Raw genomic sequence first — 26,384 nt, forward strand, 5'->3', positions numbered from 1 at the left:
ATCAAATTCATGTTTTTCTCGAAATTTTATATAATAGACTCATAACTAATGAGAATTTCCAAAAACTATGTAAGATATTAAAATGCTTTAAATTGTATCTAAAAGTGACAAATTTGTTTTTATCAAAATCATCATTTAACTTAATGTTAAGAGATATTTTGGGTTTTAACTAAGTTTTAACAAATTTCAAAGGTGCATTTTTTAAACACCTAATGTGATAGAAAATTTCAAAGTTGAGGTTTGAACTTAGGATATTCCTGAAATAAGTATTGATTGTGTCGTGGATAAGTATATTGATTGGGTAGTGGGACAGAAAAAAACGTAATTTTTTCGAACAGTGTAAGGGAATCATAAAACGTAATCTGAATTAACTCCTTTTAAGAACATAACAGAAATGACCCAAAAGGCAATACATACACATGTTTTTCAAAAATGACAAAGCAAGAAGAAAGCACAAAATTCTTGTAATTAATTCAAAAACCTTCATCATAAACACGCGACTTATAATTTTACCATCCCAATAAATTATTATCTAACCAACCACTATACTCGTAACATCTATTTTACTTTCCAACAGGTTTAAAATTTTTCATTGTTGTGTGGTCCTTTAGAAAAAAAAAAAAACTCTAAATCGAAACTCCTTCTACACCTTCTTAACCCTCCCACAGCTCGAACCAATATCATCATGTCCAAGACCAATTCATTAGATCACCAGTTTTATCAACGATTAGTGATTATCAAGTGAGCTGTGTTCATTAGGTCCAAATGAATGTGGTTTCCTAATCACAATCGAGGCACCTAAAAACACGAGAATGAAAAAACCGACAAGTCGTGTTGATATGATAAAGTAAAATTTACTCCTCGCTTATCTTAAAAAAAAAAAAAAAAAAAGAGAAAAGCATTCCTGCCGACATGCCACCATCGCAGCAGCCACTCCACCCTGTTGTGAATATATTTTAATTATGTCAGTTGTTGTCCTGTGCCGCTTTAACTAGCCGCCCCAGATAACAACCAGAGTAGCCCCCAGAAGGGATCTTGTGTAAAATTCTAAAATTCTATGTCCAACAGACAGATACACAATGTAAATTTGATTTTAATGGACACCATATTTTGACCATAAGGAACTTGTGAGAAAATAAAACACACATAGCCTAATAATGGTGTTTTTCGGGGACCAGTTTTTGGAGCAGTCAATTTTTATATGTTAAACATTGTTTCAAAAAAAGGTAAAAAGGCATTTTAAAAGCAGAAAACTTGATCAAAACAATTCAAAGAGAAAGATCATGACGCCACAGGAGGTAAACTAATTGATTCCTAATAAAATCAAAATCAGTTTAGATACATAGACACATTAAGGTATACCTACCATAGCTGGAGCTTGTGCGTGATGGTTGAGTTTTGTGGTTTTCGGCTTTTATCAAGGTTTGTGCTGCTGACAGCGATTTAGAAAAACTAAATTCAATATTCATATTTTTCTATACAAAAAAAAGTCATTTAATCATACCGTCAGAAATATCTAAGGTGGACTTACTCAGTAGTTCCGCCCGAAGTTACACATTCCTAAGGGCCCTGCTTAAAATAAGTTAAGGGTTTAAAAAGATAGTTTACAATTACTGTTATTTTAATACTTCGTTAGGTATTTTTTGGAATTAAGTTTATTCTTATATAGTTAAACACAGAGTCAAACAACTTTTTGATTTACTTCCTTTAACTGCAATCCATCACTGAGTTTACGAAAATACGGAATCGAAAAATTTTTTCAATTTACCAAAATGGTATACCCAAAAGAGAAACGAATTGATATATTCTCCTGTTGGTTGGATTTATGAGTTCACAAATTTTGTAATATTTCTTGCTAAATTTTGGAAATTCTTGGAAAAAATAAGTAAGAAATATTCCTCTTTAATTATTTTTTTGTGCTTTGCCTATAATCAGAATTCAAAGGAAAAATATTGAGTGAATGTTTATAAATCAACAAATTTAAAAATTCCATAATGTATAAGTATGTCTTCATGTTTATATAGGTTATTTGAAAACGAAGTTTAGTCATGTACTTATATCATCTAGCATGATGGACTATATTGGCAGTGAGTATTTATTATAAATGAAAAACAATGAAGTGAGTCACTTTGAAGTTAATATTGTGCCACTAAAGGGGTTATGAACACCCTTATAATGATTTGATACAGTGTGAGCAATAAGAAAAGAAGGATACGGTTAGACCTTTGTCTTTGAATGTCTGCCGATTGTAATAAATGGGAAATATTGAGTGTGGTAAAGCACTCCACATTCGTATAGTGCAGCTAAAGAAACAATAAGAGTACGTCCGAAACTGTGGTCAAGAGTAAACTGATGAGTATTTCTAGAATAACGAGTACCACGGTTGAATTGTTTGAGGGGAGGAATGCAGCTGGCTTTTTCACTAGGGCATTGTTGGTGAAACTATCGATAAGGCAATGATAGGCATGAGACCTTTCAACGGTGTTTAAAAAAATATAATGTCTCAGTGATAGAACGAAGACTCAAGTAGGTTATTGTATATGAGTATTGCGAATTATACTTCAGTTTTAAAAGAATAAAATCTTTGTAAATTGTAGCCATATCGAAAGGGGTAGAACATTTCTTGAATGGTCGGAGAAAACATAAGCACTTAGCAGCATTTTTTGGTGATGTCAAATATCTGATCGAAATACAATAAGTGCTTTGTGATGGACATACCTGGAGCTGAGAGCTGTTCAGTTTCCTCGTTGAATTTAACAACCATAAAAAATGTCAATGTGGGAGCGTTACACTTTTGGGATAGTAGACACAATTGGGAATTCGGGGCATTAAATCCTCTTGTTTTCCTCTTGTTTTGGAAAATGCTGCAGAATTTAATGAGATTATAATACGCCACTGTTGGTAGTCCACACCCAAAAAAACAAAACTGAGAATCTAAAAACGAATATGAAAAGATAAGGGTACTGTCATCAGCAAAACAACATTTATAAAAATAAGAAAGAAAGCCGGAGACAAAACGGATCCTTTGGGCATACCAGAGGTTATTTTGTGGATATCAGAATTGAAACTGTCTAAAAGATGATTACTAACCCAACTAAGAAGAGATTCATCAATGTTAAATGCACGCATTTTCGATAAGAGAGCTTGATGCTAAACTCTATCAAATACCTTTGAAATATCAAGTACAACAGTCTTACTTTCTCCAAAACGATGTAAAGCTTTGTTTCACCGCTCGGTGAGAACAACCATGAGATCACCAGTGGACCTATTGCTATGAAAACCGTACTGCAATCCATTAAATAGCTCTCGTCTTTCCAAATACTTCTTAATCTGAAAATTGGTCAGTATTTTGAGGAGGTTAGAATGAAGGAATATTGGTGCAATTGACGATAGTTAGTGGGAGAGGAGGATTCTTCATTTTTAGGGACAGGGTGCACAAATGCTGTTTTCCATTCACTCGGAAAGAGACCGGTTAGAATTAGAAGATGGAAAAGCTTACGCAGTGGTTTTGCCAGTGTTGAAAAACAGTAGCGATTGATAAGATTGGAATAATATCCATGCTGGAATCTACGTCACTATCGAGGAAGCATAGTGACCAGTTACAGTTCCTGAAGAAGTTGTTGAGACCGTCCTAGTTGTCTTTCTCATATCGACAAACGGTTCTCTTAAGGGTTCTTACTTTAATTGTTTTTTTTTTTGCCATGCAAAATTTGCAGATATCACACAATGATCTTATGCTGTGATAATACACTAATTGCATATTTATTATGATCAAAGGTAAAAAACGTAGAACCCGTAGAGTGATAGTTAGTGCGTTGGACTGTCATGCTAGGGGTCTTGGGTCCAATCCCTGCCTGTGTCACCTAACTTTTTTCACGGGTACCGCCTCTTGCGAGGAATTGACAAATACTCCAAGAGTAATTCTTGTCATGAAAAGTGCTTTCTCAAATTAGATGTTCGGATTCGGCATATAAACTGTAGGTCCCTTCCATATCTGACAACATTACTTGCACACAGGAATGGTTTAGAGTTGTTAGTCACTATGCCCTGCTTCTTCATGGACTGTTGCGCCACATAATTTATTATAAAGGTCAAAAACTGTTGGCGGACTGACCTGCAACGTCAGGATTCCGAGTTGGCTCGGCAACTAACTGAGTCAGGTGGTTTAACTCAGCAAAAGTCTTGACATACCTTCCTTTGGGTGCTGTCTGACGAGAATAGCTCTGCCACGAATAATTGTGTTCATTAACATCGACCGTAACAACGATTTTACTGTGTGCAAAATGGGATACAATTCTTTGGATAGAGGACTGTGCATCAAATTCGTTGGAAATTGAATTGCTATGCAGACAGAGGCTACGTAATTAAAACAGGTATGAAAGATGTTCCTTTAGACGGTGAATTTTAACCCCATATATACGTAAAATGAACTGACCGTATTGTGGTAAAAGTTGATTGATAACATTACTTCTTCTTAGGATAAATATTTACAATGACTTATAATATATTTTTTGTCTTGAAATATAGATTACACACTTCATTCTAGTTCCACATGATTTGTATCTAGGTTCAAAAAAAATTATTCAATAAAACACATATTTGTTGTGAGCCTATGACAGTCTCACAAAATTGTTATGAATGCGTTTCTATACGAGCAGGTCAAGATTCATAAAAATATCATGCATCGCATAGATTTAAATAATGTTTCAAACATTTAACATATTGAGCTGTTGCTTAAGAAAATATACAACACAATACGAATTCTATATTCCTTTTAATATTTTAAAACAATATCAGAATTCAAATAACAAAAGACAATTTTTAAATGCAATAAAACGGTTTGATCTGATCTTATTTCAATTCTATTACCCAAAGTCTAGAGAAAATGATGCACGACTGTGATGGTGGCCGGCAGCATCGACGGCGGCGCCTTTAACATACAAAAAAAATCTCTCAAAAAATAAATGACCTTCTACATGCGCCAGTCAATACCCGTCACATATATTAATACGTTAACACAATAATTGTTCCCTTTTCAAAATAACAAACGATCCAGGATCTTTAGAAAACTGAAAAATAGCGTACTTTACTCCACAGGATGTAAGATCTATTTCAAATGATATCCTTTTCTTTATGTGATGTGTATACAAAAGGCGACCAAAACTAAAATCAGTTATCACCTTTATTTTCTGTGTGTTTCACTTTAAGAAAAGAAATGTACACAAACCTAAATTTCTTTGAAAAATTAAAGGAAAACTGTGGTTAACAATGGGGTTTCTTTTGTGTGTGTTTTTTTCTTTCAGAAGTTATCGGGTTTTATGTTTTTTTCTTATTTATAGCCATGAATACCCTTTTTTGTTTCTCTAAATTTCTCTAAAGGTTCTTATTTTAGCGCCTAGGAAATTAAATAAATACACTCTTATGTCAGTTATTTTGACAAATCTTAGATATACGAGTGTGTGTTGGTTTTTATTTCAGTACAAGAAACTAAGAAACTTGTATGAAAGGGGATGAAATGATGAAACACAACGAAACAAAAAGGAAAATCAAATAAATAATATATTATACATTGCTTACCGAACCGTAGACTGCACCACATTGGTCCATGCATAGATATAAACATGTCGCTACACTTTGGATTTTTATTCGCCCAACATCAACCGTCGTTCGTTGTAATATTGCTGTAAATAAAAAAATAATATAAATTTAATAATAATAAGAACAAAAAATCTATTTTAAAAGTTATTTCTGTAAAATTGTTTGCAAGTCTCTTAAACTTTTGAAAAGAAAGAGCTGATGTACAAACTTTAGTTTGATTTAAAATCATATTTATGCCTTAATTGTTAAGATTCAACTATTCTTAAATTTCGAAGTATTGTCAATCTGAGAAATTTCGAATCCATCCAAGAAATAGTTTGGTGACTCAGATTTGTCTAAAAAGTGAGTAGGTAGTTCTGAAAGTGTTTTTATTTTAATTTGAAAAACTATTTTATATTTTACTTCGAGATTAATCTCACAAATAGTATCATAGTTTTAAATAAGATGATGTGTATGAATAAATGATATACACACACATACGTAATTTGTGTTTGTGTGAACTTCCTTGAAAGAAGGAAGAATGATTCTTCATTTGATTTAAAATTGAAATCCTAAATTACGCATTTGCTCTAATTTCACACCGTTCACATAACCACATATTTACAAAATTGATATTTTTTGTTAAACTTGCACAAAATAATAATTATTTTTCACATGTAAATTATGAAAAACTTATCTATTATTAGAAAATTGAGGTTTAATAAGACTTGTCGACAAAATTACGTTTTTTTCTCAGTCCCACAAATAAAACACTATTTTTTAAAAGATTAAAATGTCCTAAATTCGAAATTTGCCTTTAAATTTTTCTATCACATCAGGTTTTTAACAATAAAAACGGGGTTTTAAAACTCAAAATATGTCTTAACCATAAATGCAATGATGAATTTGAAAGGTAAAAATCTTTCTCTTTCAGATACAATTTAAAGCAATTTAGTACTTTACTTTTGTTTCTGGAAATTCTTATTAGTTAAGATTCTTTATTTGAATCTAGATGAAGAAAAGGTTGAATTCGATACTTTTATATAGTTTTAGAAAATACGGTTTGATTTTGAATCCTAACTTTAATTTTTAATATTTGCTTAAAAATACCAATTTTGAACATTATTTTTATATTTTTATATATTTCATAAAAATTTGATAAAATAGAATTGTTTAGACAACAGATTTGTTATAAGAACGAAATTTACTTGCAAACCGATCTGTTGAAAAGCATTTTAGTATAAATGGTTAAGCTTTTCTTTTAGATTTTTGTAAGACAGGTTAAATCTTACAACTTTTGAGGTTTTTTTTAATATTATATAAAATAACATAAGTATTTCAATTGAATATTGAACAAAAAGCTTAAAGATTTAGGATTTTATTGAAAAAATAGCTGCTTTCAAATTTAGATCTACTCAAAAAGTTATAGACGGGTTTTTTGAATTTTAAAAAGTGATATCTCAAAAACCTGACGTGATGCATTAATTTTGAAGTCGGATTTAAATTGAGGCCGCCAAAACATATTCATTGAAAAAGTGAAATTAAAATGCAATGCTTTGTTCTACAAAGTGTTTTGTTGTTTTTTTCAGAATTAAAAAAATGGTGTTTTTCACGATACGAGGTTCGCATAAAAATAAATTGATATTTAAACAAATATTACAACAAAGACGAAAAATATGTTCATTAGCTCTTCCACGCTTTTGAATTTAATACTAAATTATCACGAACTTATGTTGCCTGTCGTTGAGATCCATTTTATCTTTTCCCTACTTTTTTTTAGATAAAATTAAGTATAAAATTATAAATAGAACGAAATCTCCTTGTCAAACAAAACAGAGTATCAAACACAAAAAAACTATCATTAACATTAATTTAAACTACAGTCTTTGACCTTTTTATACGATATACATATGAGTACACACAATTTGAAAAAAAAAACTTATTTTTTTAAAATAACATTTGAACTTTACATTCAATAACTATTGACATCGCGCGGAAACATTGTGATGAGGGTGTACATCAGTCTACACTGCACACAGTGTACTTGATGACATACATACATGTATAGGAGTTGTACATAGTCACATAATTTATTTTATGTTGTGCACGAAATGTGTCAAAATCATTTTACAATTTACAAAACGATTGAAGCAATTTTAAGTATTTTGTTGTTGTTGTTGTTTTATTTATTTTTAATGATTATAGAATTGTATGTTGTCCGATTAGAGAAATAAAAAAAAAAAAACATAACTAAATCGAAGAGACTTCAGATAGTGTCATTTTACTATCTACAAATTGACAGGGTAGGTCACTGGCATATTTAAGTTATTTATGAGAAGTTAAGGGCTATTATACATCATGTATTAGTAAGCTACATAGAAAGTCACGAATGAAGATTTATAAATAATAGCCTATCCACTTATTAGTCGTTTTATTTAAAATCCATTTCAGAACTATGTCATTTATTGAGAACAGAATGAACGAAAAATTGAGTAAGTTTTTTTTTTGTCTTTAACAACTCTACATTTAGATTTATCTAGAACTCAATGTTTGTGTGGTTGCGAAGGAAAATGTTTCTAGCCTATTGTTTTGCTAGGAGATTTATTCACCACAAATAAAGATACACTATTTGTGTTTTGAAGAATTTTAAGAAGAAATGTTTTTTTTTTTAAATATTTAAACTGATGGACGGATACGCATCAGATCTACCCTAGTAAGATATAATTTATTTATTTTTCACCTTTCAGTAAAACAAATAGTAATAAGATTCATAAAACATACGTTCAATTATGTAATTAACTTAAAATAATAAAATTTATAACAATTTGAATAAATCTCTCTTAATATCTAACCTACTACGAGTATAATTAAAATCAATTAAGAAATCAAATTTATTAAAAGCAATGTTAGAATCAGTAGTTGGATTGTGTTCAGCATAATTTGTACTATGAAAAGGAACATGTAAAAATTACCACCTCTAGGTCGCAAACTACAAAATGGTACGTAAATATTAAACATTGATAGCAAAAGTATAACAATCAAAACATCAAAAGGAAAGTGTATCGAATACATCTTTCTTCTTAGCACTAAAGGTTTAAAATCAATTAAGATACATCATGGTCAAAACATCAAAAGGAAAGTGTATCGAATACATCTTTCTTCTTAGCACTAAAGGTTTAAAATCAATTAAGATACATCATGGTCAAATAAGATGAAATTCTAAAAACCTTATGTAAACCAAATTTGGTAAACCTTTTCTTTACTTTTTTAATCCGTAGGACACTTGATTAAGTGATAGGATTCCATATAATTCAACAATACTCCTGCAAACGTCTGACAAGGGATAAATAAAGGGTTTTTATAGTACCAGGATCTTCAAAAGACCTAGAATTTCTAGAAATAAAACACTAGATCGCATTAGCTCTAGAAATAACTTGGTCACTTGGAATGAAAAACTCATTTTATAGTCAAACGTAACTTGTAGATCTTTTTGTCTCCTTAATATTTGTATTGAATAATTATTAAATTTTTAATTGAAGTAAATGGATCTATTTTCTTAAAAAATGTAACAATATTGCATTTTTTAATATTGAAATATAAACCATTTATTAACAATGCAGTCAATATCAATTTGAATTTTACTGGGAGAATTTACACAACTAGAAATCTTGAGTCCATAGATCATAGGCATATAAGACACGCATTGAATAAGAAATAAAAACTGGCGAATCGTTCATTAAAGAATAAATAGGAGTGGTCCAAGGAAGTTGCCTTGTGGTACATCTGAAAAGATTTCATTTGATAAAACAACACCGATTTTAACATATTGACTACGTCCAACTAAATAACATTTAATCCAACCAAGGAGAGCCGAGTGAAACCCAAAACATCTTAGAAGCTTTTTATAACGATGTCTTGTTAGTGAGATTAAAATTGAAAACTTGCTAAGGGAGTTCCAGGATATTCAGCAATAGATAAGATTTGTGCTTGGCAAAGAATTTCTTGATACAAAAAAAAGATGTATGTATTTCTTATTAATTTTAAAGCAGCTTTTGATAAAATCGATCAAGGTGCACTATTCTATAAGAAGACTATACACTTATACAGGTCTTAAATTATCATTGTAGTTTGGTCCCGTTCTTTTTGGTATTCCATACATAGTACAGTGAAAAATTGCCAAAAAACTATCCGCACTAGCCCGGTTTTTATACTGAATATTAGCCAGAAGAATTTATCAATAAATTTACAAAAATAAATAGCGAAGTTCAGACCAGGGGTGAATTCGTGTAAGCTGATTTTTGATAGTTGACTATCAAAATCAAGAAAATACGTCCGTGTGATGTGATAATCGATTTCAAAGTTTTAACCAAACAATTTGACACAAAATAAGAACTTCAAGAAGGAGTTAATTCGTAGACTACTACATTAACATGTGGCGTTGTAGCGAGCTTAAAGCTAAACACTATTTGCATTTTAGAAAGTGCTGTCAAACTAAATCATTTTTAAATCTTATTGTGCGGTCGAAAAACCAAAAAGATTTATTTAATCTAAACCGAGTAATCCTTTGGTGAAAATATAGCAAAACTTAATTATCTTTTCTATTGTTTTCTCTTGCAACATAATCCCATTTAGTCCATTTTCATTAACAAAACTAAATAATATCAACAGTAACAGATTGATTATTTTCCCCAAAACACATGATTCCAAACGCACAACTACTCAACGAACGCAACCATCAAGATACAAAAGCAATGTCAATCGTACCAACATTTGAGAACGAAATCACATAAGATTGATCCATACTAGATTCTTATAAATGTCAAAAACCCATCCGTAGTAAGATTCTACTTTATTTTGTATCCGTAGTATTCATACTGCGGATATTGTTTTTGTTATTCGTGTAAAATCATAGCATACTATTGATAGATTTTCCAACAAAACACTGGTAATTTAGAGGAACCAGTGCGGCAGTATGAGCAGGTAAAATACTCTCTGACTAGTTTGAAACCTCAACACAGACCTGATTTACACCTAGAGTTTAATATGAGCAACTTATAAGAAAGATAGGATACTTTTTACTGCTTGTGAAGATTTCCCATTCTCAGAGAAATCAGAAGGAAAGTATTCCGAAAATACTTATAGGAATCATAGGATCCAGTTATAAGTTTATTGAATGACATCAAAATTGTCAAACTTTAAGAATTTTGCAAAACTGCGCTTAGATATAGAACTGCTAAAATAAACGAATATTTCTGATTATGTTTCTATTCTATCCTTTTAAAAGTATTTTTAATTGTCCATGAACATTATACTGTTAAAAATTTATAAATCCCTTTTTTAATATTGAAAAGTAATTATATCGAAGGCTGGCAGATGGATATCGCCATGCTATAATTATTTTTGTAAACATTTGCTATTCAAGAAAATATGGATCTAACTATCTTTCTTTTAATTGCTCAAAAGTACCACGGTGGAAAGAATTGGTTTACTTTTGAAATCAACATTTTTTCCGAAACAATATCTGCATCAAAACGCACTGACATACATATACAGTATTTTATTGTGAGATGTTTGAAAATTATTCTTATATTTAGAAAAAAAATAATTTATGCTAACAAAATTTATTTACAAACAAGATTTAAAATTTGAATCTGTTTTAAACTTGCATTTTCAATTGCGACCTTCAAATTCCAAACAATTTAAAATTTATCAATTGTTTAAATTAATTTAACAAACTGCATAACCTCCCACTAAGAACTCAACCACAACAAAAAGATGTCCCTCGCCCATTAGTAGGTCATCCAATTAATTATTATTTCAGCCAGCGAAGCATAACCTTATTTTTTCAAAAATCAGGTCAGGTAGTTTTTCGAATTTAAAATTTAGATATATTCGCACTGCAAAAAAAACAAACTACATACAAGAACTACCTCAGATGTTAACCAAGAAAAAGAACCCAATTATTGTTCTTTTCTCTTAACAGGATGGAAAAATGGTAAATGGTAAAATGGACTGGAACTCTCCAAAGTGGAAGCAATCAAATGATTTATGGCCACAAAATTCTTGCTCTTTTTACTCTTGCAGTTGTGTGACTTTTAATATCCACTCCAATGGATTGTTAAACAGCAGGAAGTCGATTGTATAATAGTCCCAAATGTGAAAAGTTTTTAAATCTCAATTTCGACAAGGTGCCGTTGTGTTTTACATTATGTTTACAACTTTCAGACAATGATATTAATCCTGGTGGACTTAATGCGTTTTATTTCGTTTTTGTTGTCGAGCTGAATAACCGATTTGGTGAATTTCGACAGTGTCATACTTCACAGCAGGAATAATGATGATGAAATGCCACTAAAATAAAACAGCCGAGCCTTTCATTTTTATGTACACACATATATATTTTTATTACTATATTATATAGCCCTGGCTTTGAATGCGTGTGTCTTCTGAGCAAACACTTTGTCGGGAAAGTCCTGTGTAGAATACCAATTGAATCAGCATATAGTAGCACCCGACCATTATAATATGTTTAAAGCTTATTCACCATCCATTTATGCTTAATTATCATGTTCACAATGGATAAATTGGCGAACTAGACACAGTCCACAAAGAATTATTACTTATATACTCGAACCATACGACAACGATGACTTTAGCCAAAGAAAAATCAAGAAGCACGCAGTTCAGTGAGCATCTGAGGAACGTTTTGTATGAACATCATGGGCGTCACGTTATGCATTTTAAATGAGAACAAACGCTTAAGCCGACAGCAATTAGGAGGAGGATAGGGAGCCTTAAGAATTATGGTTCTTGAGCTATTAACACGTTAAATGGGTTAAGTAGATGTGCAGTAGTTGGTATTACATTATGTACATATGTACATTGATCGATTGGTGTTTAAATGAGTCTTCTTTTATAATAATTTAAATGCATTTCAACGACTAAAATAATAATTGTTCAAAGATACCGACTGGAATTCATCATGCGCTATAATCCAATTCGACTCAATTGATTTGTAGACAAAACGGCCGGGTGCGGCGACAACGGTCCTAGTAACTTAGAAGTGTAATTTTTGTGAACTTCTGCATTAGTTTTTATGACTTCCTCAAAAAAGAATTTTCTAAGACGAGTTCTTTATTATAAGCTTGTATGTAAAGTTTTTTCATAATTTTTACAACTTTTTTGGCCTACAACCTTCTTTTTTCTGTTTCCTAACAAACACTTTGCAAAATTAACCATTTTTAATTTACTGAACTATTAAAATTGAAGAAGTGGCGAACTGAAGGTTTCTGCACTATTATCAGGTTTATGAAATAGGTTGAATTCGATACAAGTACAAATTTCCCTTAATTTTTACTGGTGTACATCAAAATTAAAGCTTCTATACAGTATGGCTAACTTAATAGGAAATCATATTTCCGACAGTTCTATTTGTATGTAAGCATGGACTAAAGATGTTATGAATACCCTCATACCCTTATTAGAAACAGTTCGGGCAATTAGGAAATGCGAATTGGTTTTGAATGTCTCCACATTGCAATTAGTGGGAAATATTAAGCATGGTAAAGCATTCCACATACGTGTAGTCCGGCTAAAGAAAGAGTCCCTGTACTTAACAGTACGTCCAAGATTGTACTCAAGGCTAAAGTGATGAGCATTCCTAGAAGTGTTTGAGGAAGGAACTCGACTGGCTATTTCACCAGAGAAGCAAATGTATCGGTAAAAGAAAGATCGCCAATCATTTTAAAGCTCTTTTTTCAATTTTATTCAAAAGACTCAAGTTCGTTATTGGGGCACCAACACAAGCCGAAATACGAGTATGAGAATCATAATCGAGTTTTAGACGAATAAAAGCATTGTAAATTATAGCCATACCAGAAGTGAAAAATCATAGCACGTCTTAACGATGCCGAATATGTGATCATTATACAACAAGTATTTTGTGTTGCACATACTTACAATTAAAAGCTGTTAAGTCTCCTCGATGCAAGAACCAACCATGGATAGTGGCATTGGGGAGTATTATGCGCAAATAGACAGCATTGAGTTTTCAAAGCATTAAATTCTTCACAGTTTTTGATTCCCCATTGGACAAGCTGTCAAGATAGGAATCTAAAAGCGAATATAAAAACCTGAGGGTATTGTCATCAGCGAAACAATTTATTATTCAGACAAAAAAACATTTATAAAAATAAGGAAGAGTGTCGGAAACGAAACGGAACCCTTAGGCACACCAGCGTTTATTTTTTGGATATCATATTTGAACCCCAATATTTCTTGAAATGAACGGTCTGAAAGGTGATTTCTAACCCAGTAAAGAAGAGATTCATCAATACCAAAAGCACACATTTTTGATAAGAGAGCTTGATGCCAAGCTCTATATTAAATGCCTTTGATATAAAGTCCAATAATCTTTCTTTCTCCAAAACGATATAACTATTTGTGGACTTCTTGTTACGAAAGCCATACTGCCGGTGAGTTCTCCAAGATATTTCTTAAGCTGAAAATTGTACATCGTTTCCATGTTCTTGGAAAGAAGGGGCGTAAGTGCAATTTGACGATAGTTTAAAGGTAAGGAGAATTCGTCTTTTTCATTTCATTTTTAGGGACATGCTGGACATATTCTGTTTTTTTTTGTAAATCCTCTAGGAAAGAGAACTGTAGAATAGGAGAAATGTAAAAAAGCTTTCGCAGTGGTTTTTGCATACGTTAAAAGAAAACTTCTTCAGAATAATAGCGGGGTACTATCCAGGCCAGCGGATCTGTGAATGTCAAGATCTTTTTGTTCTCTAGTAACTGAACGAGTGCCAAAGTAGATTCGTCCCATAGAACCTTGTACGCTTTTAAGTACAGGCGGAGGCATGTCATTCATTGGCAGCATTAAATCAATAGCAAATTTGTACTTCAAGCAATTAAACTTATCAATCGAGCTTACTGACAGGTGTCAGTAGAAACGAGGGAAGTACCCGACGATGAATAGTGTTACGATCATTTTCAACTTGGTTTTTGTGATATTAGAGTCCGAAAAAATATCTATTTAAAAAAAATATTCAATTTTAATGAAATCATATTTAAACCACACCACAGTTGTAGTTGCGGTTGTCTGAACGTGTATTGCCATCTAAAATTTTTGATCAAATTGAACACAACAAAAACACACGAAATTCATTAAAAAAGAAAATACTCCATTAAGTATGTCCATTTACATCTCTATCAAAATCTTTCGCCATTTCATAAACTTAATTGACATTTTTACAACGTTAAAAATCAACATTTTATCACCCAGTTAATAGGCTTAATTATGGCGGGGTCTCAATTTCCTCCAGGCAATGTTTAAGCACCTTAATATCTCCGAAAATTATTGGCACCTCGATATACAAAAAAAAGAAAAAAATGGAGTGATTAAACTTAGTCACGACCAACCGACAACGATGGATGGCCGGAGACCGTCTTACAAGCTTATTTCTTACAGTTTGTTTAAATTCAAGGAACCAGTTCAAATCCAAATCACGTTTCACATAGCCATAGCCAACCAAGACCAAAACAAAAATGGAAAGTCACTCAACTTTTGCGCTGCGACTGCGACTGCGACTACTGCCGTCACAATTAATATATTTTTTTTTGTTTTGAAATATTAACGCACAAAGTCAAGCATAAAAGTGCCGGCTCGGACAGGAGCCTGGAGATTGGACCATAGGCGATTTCCACCTCTCGTATATAAGACTTGCCACACACAAATTTTTAACTTATTAAAACAACAACAAACCAATCTTAACGAAAGACTTCCTGTTTCTGTTCTGAACGCTTCTGTCATGATTCCAAGTCCAGAAGAATAACCAAAATACAAAATTAAACGTCTTCGCAGTGTTATTAATTGAAAGTTCCCGAACCATGAAAAATCCAATTAACGGTCGCTAGTCGATACAATTTGGTGCATTGCTTTGCCATGCAAATTTCCTTTGACTTGACAACTCTCCCAATTTAATTGAAATTTGAAAAAAAAACATCCATAAACTCGAAGGAAATTTGTTAAACAAACGATTTATCCTGAAATTCAAAGAACAAACCAAAAAATACTAACAAATCCGGACAGCCCACTCCTAAGTTGCAAAGTAAAAACGTATGATCACACCCTCTGCTCTGTGGCACTCTGGCTGAATGAAACTAGATACAGATACAAGATACTGAAATTATCTATGGATAATTACCATGAGTAAACATTTAGAAAACCCGAACTGTTGGTGGCCTATCGCCTGTCTTGTCCAGCAGTGGGTCACCAAAAAATTAATTTATGACGTCTACCTGGTGAGAAATTGCAATCAAGGAAAAATAAGGAGTGAACGAAGCGAAGCGAAGGTATTTATTTTATTTTCTCCGGCAAAATCAACGGGAGGTAATGCACATTAGATATTGTATCTACTGGAACTGACTATCTTTTGTTTGGACAGTAAGAGAGACGAATTTTAGGATTAACGGTGCTTGGTGTGGTTTGACTGTGACCAAGTTAAATATCAAGACTGTCAGAAGATTTGACAGATAGCCCAGGAATGTCAACTTTCCCAGACGAATGGGATATTTATATACTATTCAAATGTTAATCGCTCCGCTGATTAATTTAACTGAGCAGGGTGATAATACAGAGCTGCGGGAAATTCCCCAAATGACACTGACACTACTGACTGTTGTAATTTGTATGATAGATGTGGGTGTTTGACAGTTGTTTGAGACTTTTTATTACTGCTTAGAAATTTAAAACCTTATTGATGACCTTCGATGCATCATAATCAAGCTATTAGGGTTTCAGGGCAAGAAATTCATAAGACTATAATAAGTCTACGACTATTTGTGCAACATAATAATGAATGTGCATCTACCTACTATCTATGAACTTGTAGTAGTTTTTTTGACAGATTTATTATAGATGCCGCACTTAATTCGTGACTCGTACAAAGAAAAACTGTTTCGACAGAAGCTTATTAGCCTACGGTGTTTCTTGTGAGTCTGCGGAATGGAGATGATTTGGCACCTTAAGTGCTCTGCCATGAACACGTTTTGAGACCCACTCTAAACAATGCTTAGGCAGGGTGACCAGTTTTAGCACAAGCTTATAATTTTTTAGTATAATCTTTTCACTAACTGTAAAATTGCTAAGATTGCGTGTTCCACTAACAAAAAAATAAAAACATTTCATAAAACAAAACATCAGCAGTAGTTCATTTTTATTCGTTTTGCAGTTGAGGATATAAATATTAACGTTATGTTTGAATTTATTAATGACAGTCACGAATATTAATCACAGTTGGTCTTTCTATAAATATGTACTTAAGTGTATGTAGGACTTACACACCTTATGCAAGGTATTTAGTCAGACTTGCATGGTCACATTTGCAGACCTTTTTTTAATGAATAAAGTTTTGTTTTGTTTTTTTTTCCGAGGTCAGCTTTCGAGTCAGTGGCAATAAGATGAAAAATAAAAAAAGAAAAAGTAATAAATGAACAACCTATTCTAAAGTTATTTAAATTTTGAATTCGGTATCTACGGTATCATATTTCAATATGGTTGATTGATTGATACTGTGAACTTAATAGACAAGTTTATTTTTGTTTAAAAAAAGAATAATTTACATTATGGGAACTATGGGTATGGTATACCAGTACTTTAAATACACTCTCGAAAGTTGTTGCACTTAAAATAAATAAGAAGTTTCGAAATTTTAGTCTTAACACTGTAAAAGTTCACATGAAAAATGCTCAGGCACTTATATTGTTGGGTTGTGTAAGAATAGTCATATTTATATATTTATTTATCAAAAACAAGATTTGTAGCTCTTCAGAGGAATGCAAGTGGCTATTTCAATAGAGCATTGTTTAAAAAATGACAGGCATGAGACCATGCGGCGGTGTTCAAGAGAAGCAAATGTCTCTATAAGAGATCGATCTCCAATCATTGTTAGAGCTCTTTTTTTTTAATTCTATCCAAAAGACTCAATCACATTATTGAAGCAACAGGCCAAATATGAGAGTTATACTCAAGTTTTGGACGAATTAAAGCTTTTTAAATTATAGCCAGATCAGAAGGGGTAAAAACTTCTTGCATCGTCGGAGAAAACCTAAACACTAAGCCGCTTTTTTGGAGATATCAAACTTTTGATCTAGAACTGACAGCTGTTCAGTCTCCTTTATGCAAGTACCACGAATGGATAGTGGCATTGGGGGAGGATTACGTTTTTGCGACAGTAGACAGCATTGAGTCTTAGAAGCAATAAAATCTACACGGTTTTGGATTCCCAATTGGGCAATGTCAAGAAAAGAATTTAATGAACTGCCGTTGGTAATCCACATTTGAAGAACAAGGATGAGAATCTAAAAATTAATATGAAAACAGAGGGTACTGTCATTAGCGAAACACTCTAGTATGTTATTAGAAGTTTTAGACAAAAGATCATTTATGAATGTGAGGAAGGGAGTTGGAGACAAAATGGAGCCCTAGGGCACACCAGTGCTAATTATGTGGATACCAGATTTGAATCCGTCTAATACTACTTAAATTGAACGGTTCGAAAGGTAATTTCTAACCCAACAAAGAAGATTTTCATCAATACCAAAAGCACGCATTTTCGATGAGAGAGCTTGATGCCAAACTCTATCGAATGCCTTTGAAATATCAAGTGCAATAGTCTTACTTTCTCCAAAACGATGTAAAGATTTTAGATGAGATCACAAGTATACCTATAGCAACAAGAGCCATTCTGCCGGGAATTAAGAAGCTTCCGTTCTTCAAGATATTTCTTAAGCTGAAAATTGATCATCATTTCCATGACTTTGGAAAGAATGGTCGTAAGTGCGATTGAAAGATAGTTACAGGCGGGACAGGCTGGACAAATGCAGTTTTTCATCTACTCGGAAAGAGACCAGTTGAATAGCACATATGGAAAAGCTTAACCATTGGTTTTGCAAAAATTATGGCAATTATTTTGGTATGGTTTTGCCCATCATCAATTAGGGCTTTGCTTATTAAGTTTACCTATCGTTTTTGTCCTATTTAAATAAGGTGAGCCCGTGTTGGAGGGTACCTTCGACTAGACCTTCTGTTTTTTTAGAGCAGTTTTCAGATGTGGTCCTTTTCTGCTAGAAGATATGATATTCAGGTTATTAAGTTTCTAGGTTTACGTTGATTGATGGTATTTTTTGAGATCCCATGTCAGGTTGCAACTAAATGAAACACCAAGGATTCGAAGTTCTTTTTTTAAATTCACAGTGGAGTTGCGAATTACAAGTGGGATGCTTGAGGTTAAGCATTTCTTTTTCCAACAAGTGTGCAGTGTTTCTAGTTTAGACGGCGGAAGATTTGCACCGTTTTTCTGTCCACGCAGGGTTTTCACTGTCTGTCATTTATATTCCATGAAATGAACCAAAAAATGAACTCCTCTGTTTGGTCTAAAAGCATGATGTTCATTACTAATTGACTTTTCCACCAGGTAGCATATTCAACGTCTTTTATGATTTTTTTCAAAAATCTTCGAGGAACAGATAAAAGAGATATCGGGCGACATCTATTTGGTGATAGTGCCGTCAACTCATGAGGAAAGATACCATACCGAAGGGTGGATCCTTGAAGCATGTGTAGTTTGATGTCTTCTATAACCTCTAACCATAAGTTTTATTGTAGAAGAAGATCACTCACTTTGAAAGGCATTATCTTAGCAATAATGTTATCTGAAAAGCTATTATTTTCACTGTTCTTTCCCCATACTTTTATGAACGTATTGGACATTTTTTTCGGGATCATTTTCCAAAGAACAAATTAGGAAAATATAAGGTTATATTTATTTTTTATTTGTATTACAATATTGCTAACACTAAATTTATAGATTATCAGCTCTTGATAAAATTAAACAAGGTTTAATTAGGTGGCAACAAAAATGCACATAACGTTTTTTCAATACAGACTTTTAGAATTAAAAAAAGGACTATTAGTTTTTTTGGTTTAATATAAAATAAAGTATTGTTTTTTTTTTTTCATTTCATTCGCCATAATCTAAAATCCCTTACTTCAATAGTGCGTTCATTTTTGTTTCAAAATTCTTTATATCAAAACGGAGTATGCATAAATAATATGCTTTTGGATAGGTAGTCAAGATTTTCTTATTAAATTCAATCTTTTTTGGTTTATTTTGAAGCTATTACTTGGTCGTATGCATAATTTATAGAAATAAAGGAATCGAAAGTGTCACAACGGAATTTTAACTAATTCAACAATATTACGATTCATTTTTCATTATTTTTCTTATTTTCATAAGATTTAAATTTTGTCAATCTAATCTTAAAATGAATCGGCATTTCACTCTATATCATTTTTAATTTATGTTAATTAATAAAATACACTCCTTATCTGTTTTTATTTTTACGACAAATGTCTGACAAATCATTTAATTAGTAGTAAATCTTCATAATCATGATGTTTGGGTTTAAGTTTTTGTTCTGTTGTTTGTTTATATTTTATTTTCTTAATAGAAATACAAAAATTCAAATCACGTTCAGAAAGTGTTGATTTTGTTTGTGATTTTATTTTCTTTAAAAAAAAGAACAAAATACAAAATTACAAAGAGAAACTTCTTGGTGGTTTATTAAAATGTTTGTCTCATTGTATGCAAATTACAAAACAAATTCACTTCGAATTCCTGCATTTATTTTTTAAACAAATTTTTCGAGGATTTATTATATTTAAGCATTGAATTTGACACAAATGTTTTCATAATAAATGTAATTGTGTCTTTATTTTGACTCTGATTGTTTTGTTTAAAAAAAAAGTCTGAGCTGCGTCATCTAATAATCACTGGTCGACAAGGTTTTCTTACTGGCATTAAAATTGCACTTATTAAATAAGTTATAGCGGCCTTCATTCAAATATGACTTCAAAACGAATGTATTACATCAGGTTTTTGAAATATCACTTTTTAAAATTCGAAAAAAAAACACTATATATGGCTTTTTGATACTATCTAAAATAATGTAGTACTTTTTCTTTAATACAAATCCTTGATGGTTTTCAAATCTATAATCCTTTTCTCAGTATTCAGTTAAAACATTTATATTTATTTATATAACATTGGAATAAAAACTACAAAAGTTGTCATATATGAACGGTTTTAAACAAATTTGAAAGATACTTTTTCCTTAAAAGCTTTTCAAGGCAAAACGGCCTGAAAGAAAGTTGGTTCTTGCAACGAATCTCTTGCCTTAACAAATCTATTTTATCAAGTTTTTAAACTGTATTGACAAAATATAAAAATAATGTCGAAACTTTATAAATATAAATTCAAATAAAGTTTAAGGGCTTATATGTTAAAAACCTGATGTGATATAACAAAAGAAAAAATCGTAATTTTGTCAACCAGTGAATTTGTTGATTATGCAAACGAAACGTTCAGAAAACATACATTTTTTACCGAAGTAGATTAATTCAAAAATTAAATGAAAATTTTTAATTCTGTTTTAGGTTTTGACGCCTGTCCTTCAAAACGAATGATTTTAATTTAAAAACTGGAAAAATTATTAATTGAATCTTACTTTTCTACACAATTGTTTTTAACTCTTTTCAAATGCACATTGAAATAATTTATTATGTGCTTCAAGCTTCAAAATTATAACATAACGTATGTGGTGTCATTCCAATATGATTATTTTTTATATCTAATAAAAAGCACAATTTCATCCCACAACGAATGAATATCAAACAAACATGAAGATTCTGGAAGATATAATTTATATGTACTTAAAAAAAAACTGAAAACAAATATCTACCCTCATCATTAATATTTTATCAATTTGTTATTTATAACAAAAGCAACAAAATGCACTCTTCACAAACCCATGTTATTTTTTTGCTCTCAACATCCTCCCTGACCGCATAAAAAATAATTGGTCGTAAATTTTCGGCAACAATATTTCATCTACTAACCATGTTGCAAATTGTCACAGTTATTGAGTTCAAGTGGTAAATAATACCTTAGGTACCCTCGCCCTTTTTCCCTTCCTGATAAAAGACCATGATACTAATCAAAATGTTAAGATCTAAAGCCCATTCAACCGTAATAGTCTATGATGCCAAAAAAAGGTACAATCATATATTCTTCATAAAAAAAGAATAAAGAGATATCAGATATGAATAGAAGAGGAAATCAGTAGCACCCTCTTTTACACATAGTTCTAGATTTTTGTTATTAAAACTGAATTGGATTCGGTACTTATTTGTTTTTATAAGAACAAATTTAAGTTTTTTTGTCCGCTAGAAGAACAAAGGTTGGTAGATTGGCATTCTTTCTTTTTTGTAAAGCATATATCTACAGATAAGAAAATGGTTTTTGCGTGGAACAAGGGGGAAGTACAACTTTCATCATATCATAATTTAGGAGACCTCAGAATCTTTATTATCTTTGTACCTTGTGCAACAGGGTGGGTTTTGATTTATTTTGTTATGATTTATTAATGAATGTAAACACATTTTGTAAAATTTGTTTTTTTTAATATTTCTTTTCCTAAGCAGGTTTAACTTTCATTACCATTTTTATGAATTTAATTTAAGCTCCCAATAGTAAAGAAATAACATACTGTTATTTGCATTGGGGAATTTTATAATCAAAAATATTTTAGAACTAATATTTTTGTTGCAAAAAAACAACTTCAGCTTAAAGTTCAGATTTTAAATACGAGAATAAATTTTAAGAAAAGAAGATATACAAATATTTTAAGGATCCATTTCAGGAGAAGACAAAATTACTTATTCGTCGATGACAGTCTTAAAAATCGAATTTGCTTGCTTTATGATAACATCATTTTTACTGTTATCTTTTCTCATGATTGGAAGAAAGCTGATTCGTATCGCCCTATATTTCTTTTATCTGTTCTGTTTTTGAAGAAAAAAAATCATAAGATGCAGATTAGGTTGCTTGATGGAAAAGTGAATTAGTAATGAACAACAAGCTTTTAGACCAACTATCCTACTCGTAATTCGAAACTCCATTGTGAATTTCAAAAAAGGACTTAAAGTCCTTGGTGTTATATTCAGTGGAAACCTGAAATGGGATCTACATATCAAAAATACCATCAATAAACTGATGAAGACTATAAAGAATACCCTGAAAATGATATGTTCTCGAAGAAAAGGACCAGATCTGGAAGCTACTCTGAAAATAACAAAAGGTATAACTCACCACGGACCCACTTTATTTATGTGGGCTTTGAAGAACTAAAGGAAACGAGGCGATCAATACTGCAGCAAATGAAGTGACTTATTATCGTTATAACTCCTAAATACCGCTCAAATCAACCGAAAAGATTTCAATACGATTATAAAGGAACAGCTTTAAAAATTCTAGCGTTGACAACGAAATTATCCTTGAAAACATCAGTCAACACATCTTCGTATACCTCATAACAAAACTCTAAATGCTGTGAAATAATAATGAATAAGAAAAACTCTATTTTCAAGTCGTCACTATTTTACAAACGATACCACAGAAGAATGCGAATATTGTAGGAAGATCCTATCAGTTTGGCGCAAACTTGCCGATTGTCCGATTTTTGATAACTAAAGACATCGATTGCAAACTTAAAGCACAGATAAAAAATGTATTATCTGTGCTTAAAAGCTAGAGAGTGGCTTAATAAAAAAGATATTAACTCACATCTGAGGAAGTGTATTATTTTTTATTCAGCAATAATCTTGACATAAATTTTGTCGCTAATAAAGGAAGTTCATAATTGAACAATAATACAAATATTGTATGTTTAAACTCAAGTAAGCAACATGTAACGGTTGTATTAATGCACGATTCAACCGTTGCTTCCTTACATGTAAGTTTTTACGACAGGAGCCATCCTTATCCATCAGGAGAATTTTTGATGGAATCAATCCAGACAAAGCAAACTACCTATTCCTTGTGACCTTATACACCTTTTAGCATGCGTCAATGACACCATATTCAAGCCCAAAAATATAAAATAACGAAACCGCCTCACGTACAAGAATCATTTCTTAAAAGCTCATAATTCACATCATCACATTATAAATATCCAATACGGCGGATGGTCATTCTTTTGGTGATGTGCAACAATGCTATGCGACGACCGACCGACGACGACGCGACGAAGACAACATCGACAACTTTGACTGCGACGCACGTGAATGTTGTCCCCACAGGAGCACTCATAAATATGCATTCTTTCCATCACTTCAAAACTTATTTTGAAACATAATTATTATTTAAGTTATGGCTTTTTACACTATCTCTGAATAGGTTTTCCACAAAAGCAATAAAAGAAAAGAAAACAAGTTACCTTTCTTAGCTTAAGCGAAGCGCATCGCACATATGCGTTATAGACATTTCTTCATTTAAGATCTATCATAAGATTCCACAACTTTTGTTTTGGTGGAAAAATACGGTATACAAGATCATCACCGTTTGAGAGACAGGTTTCAAATGCAAATATTCGAAAAATAAACTTTCATTTTGTAAAGAAACAACCGTGTTAAGGTAAACACGAATAAGACGGAGGCCCTTTGATCAAGGTGCGCTGCGCTGGCTGGCATCACAGCCTCTACCTTCAACAATCTATTAGCTAGACCTAATGCTGTGAGACAAATATGTGACACACATCTGTTTAATCGAAACATTTCCATAAAGTTAAAATAACCAAAATTACTTATTTTTTGATGCTGTATATTGATTGCATGCACAGCTTTTGACAATTTGACGTTTTTGTGACATTTCTTTATGTCAGTCTTTTATAAAATCATCATTGTACACACAACAACTGCCAGTGGAAGATGAAAGGTTTACATTACAGGTGACATTTGACTGTCACATATTTATTCTCCGTTATTTATGGCTTTTAATTAAAGTTTCATTTTTCTCATACCTATCTGTGTATAAATACAAAAGTGTCACAACCGATTTATTAATATTAATGCCAACAATTACTCACTTATTGTATTGACTTAATTGAGTGCGCGCAATGAAATTTAACTACCATTCCATGTCCACCTTCAAAGAGGTTTATACACATAACACCGACTGATAGGTAGCACATTTCAAATTAACATTTTTATTGTTTGGCGTTTAGCTTCTTGTCATCTTTGTGTTGTCAGTCGATTGAAAACTATGTATAACTTAAATGGATATTGTTATGCTTTTGTTCTGTGTTTATGTTTAAAGCTGGTGCTAAAGTTTTTTTTGTTGTATAATAAGACGCCTACTCGTACATTTTCTATTTCTTAATGGCATTAAGACATTTCGTTCGAAGTTCTTTTTTTTTATCAGAGCTAAAACCAATTAAATAAGAATATTGTTGACATTTTTTACTTTGTTCCTTGTTTCCATTACATTATATTATTAAAAGGCGGTAACTTTTTACTACCGTGCATCGACGGTCGTTGGAAATGAGAAGTTGTTGTTAGAGAAACGATCTTGCATGATAGATATTAATTTAAATTAATGGATAATTTCGTTCTATAAAGATATTTAAATAGATTAGGGATAGGAGGCATTTAAATGGTTTTAAGCAATTAGCCTTGTTTGACATTAGGATTGTATTTTTTGTGCAGCAATAGTCACAAGACCACAAGACAGAAAAGAATACTACTTTGTTCTGCTATCTGATACAATTATTTTCTTTATGTTTATATTTATGTTACTAAATTGGTAAATATACTTAGCAGATGAAATGGACTCCAGACTTTTTTTAAGTAAACCTACTAATAACTGATTAAAAGCATTTGTAATATTTACCAGGAATTAACAATTTACAATGGTAATAATGCCTATCTGCACATTTCAATTAAAATTCTTGCTTCTTTGAATTTTTTGACACTTTAAAATTTTAAGGATAATAAAACTTTTTTAGTGTCAAAATATCTTAAAACTAGAAGTGATTAAAGAAGGTAATAAAATGTAGAGTAAGCAATTTTAAAACAACAGTTATCAAAGTTGTTACAATATATATCTTGTTGTTGTTTCATTCTAAATATTCAATTGTTACAAATTTAATTTGAACATATATATTGTACATTACATATTATGTACATCAAGAATATCTTATTTAAGTCATCATGAATATCTTATTCAACTTTTTGAGTATAAATGGTATTTTCTTTTAAAAAATGTCTCCTTAAATAGACTTTTCTGTCCCTCGGAAAATATATTGTAATATTAAAAAATAAAGCTATGTATAGTGTTATTTTAACGAATGAGTATTAGGTGTGAAAAAAATAAAAACTTATATCTATGTATATATGTCAGGAAGAGTTTCGACGACCCCGCAACTTAAAGTTTAGGTGTGAATGCAATTTATGAACTTTAAGGGTTTTTCTTAGTTAAATATCTGGTATTGTGTGTGCAATGCTCTATTTTAAGCTGTTTTTCATATTAAGTTTAAAAATTAAAAAGTCAACGGCCTTAAAAATAAACTAAATTAACATTTCATGTCAAAAATCTGAGAGTGTATTTAGAAGCAAGTCCTTTGCATTAGTTTCTTAAAAGCCAACTTCTTGTGGATTACTCGACGTTTTCAGCAAATGTAGTTAAAAATAAATGAATAAGGTGGCGGATTTGTCAATTCCTCGCAAGAGGCAGTACTCGTGAAAAAAGTTTAGCTGACACAGGCAGGGATAAAATCCAGGACTTTTGCATGGTGGTCATATCCACTTTTTTAACTTTCCATAGGAAGACATTATAATCGGTGTGATTAGTCGAATTAAAAATGTTTTAATTGCTCAACGTTTTCAGATCTCTGGAGTGTAAATAAAA

At 31.6% G+C, this 26,384-nt stretch overlaps 1 protein-coding gene across 6 annotated transcripts in view; it reads right to left on the reverse strand.

Moving 5' to 3' along the window:
* Nucleotides 1–26,384, reverse strand: part of LOC129953723 (probable serine/threonine-protein kinase DDB_G0282963) — a 181,748-nt gene that overhangs the window by 22,617 nt on the left and 132,747 nt on the right. For all 6 annotated transcript variants that reach the window (XM_056067116.1, XM_056067112.1, XM_056067114.1 and 3 more), the window contains one exon: nucleotides 5,578–5,681. In XM_056067116.1, the coding sequence (XP_055923091.1) occupies nucleotides 5,578–5,681 (104 nt within the window). The remainder of the gene's footprint in view (nucleotides 1–5,577; nucleotides 5,682–26,384) is intronic.

This window comes from Eupeodes corollae, chromosome 1 (genome assembly GCF_945859685.1).
Source record: "Eupeodes corollae chromosome 1, idEupCoro1.1, whole genome shotgun sequence".
Lineage (NCBI taxonomy): Eukaryota > Metazoa > Arthropoda > Insecta > Diptera > Syrphidae > Eupeodes > Eupeodes corollae.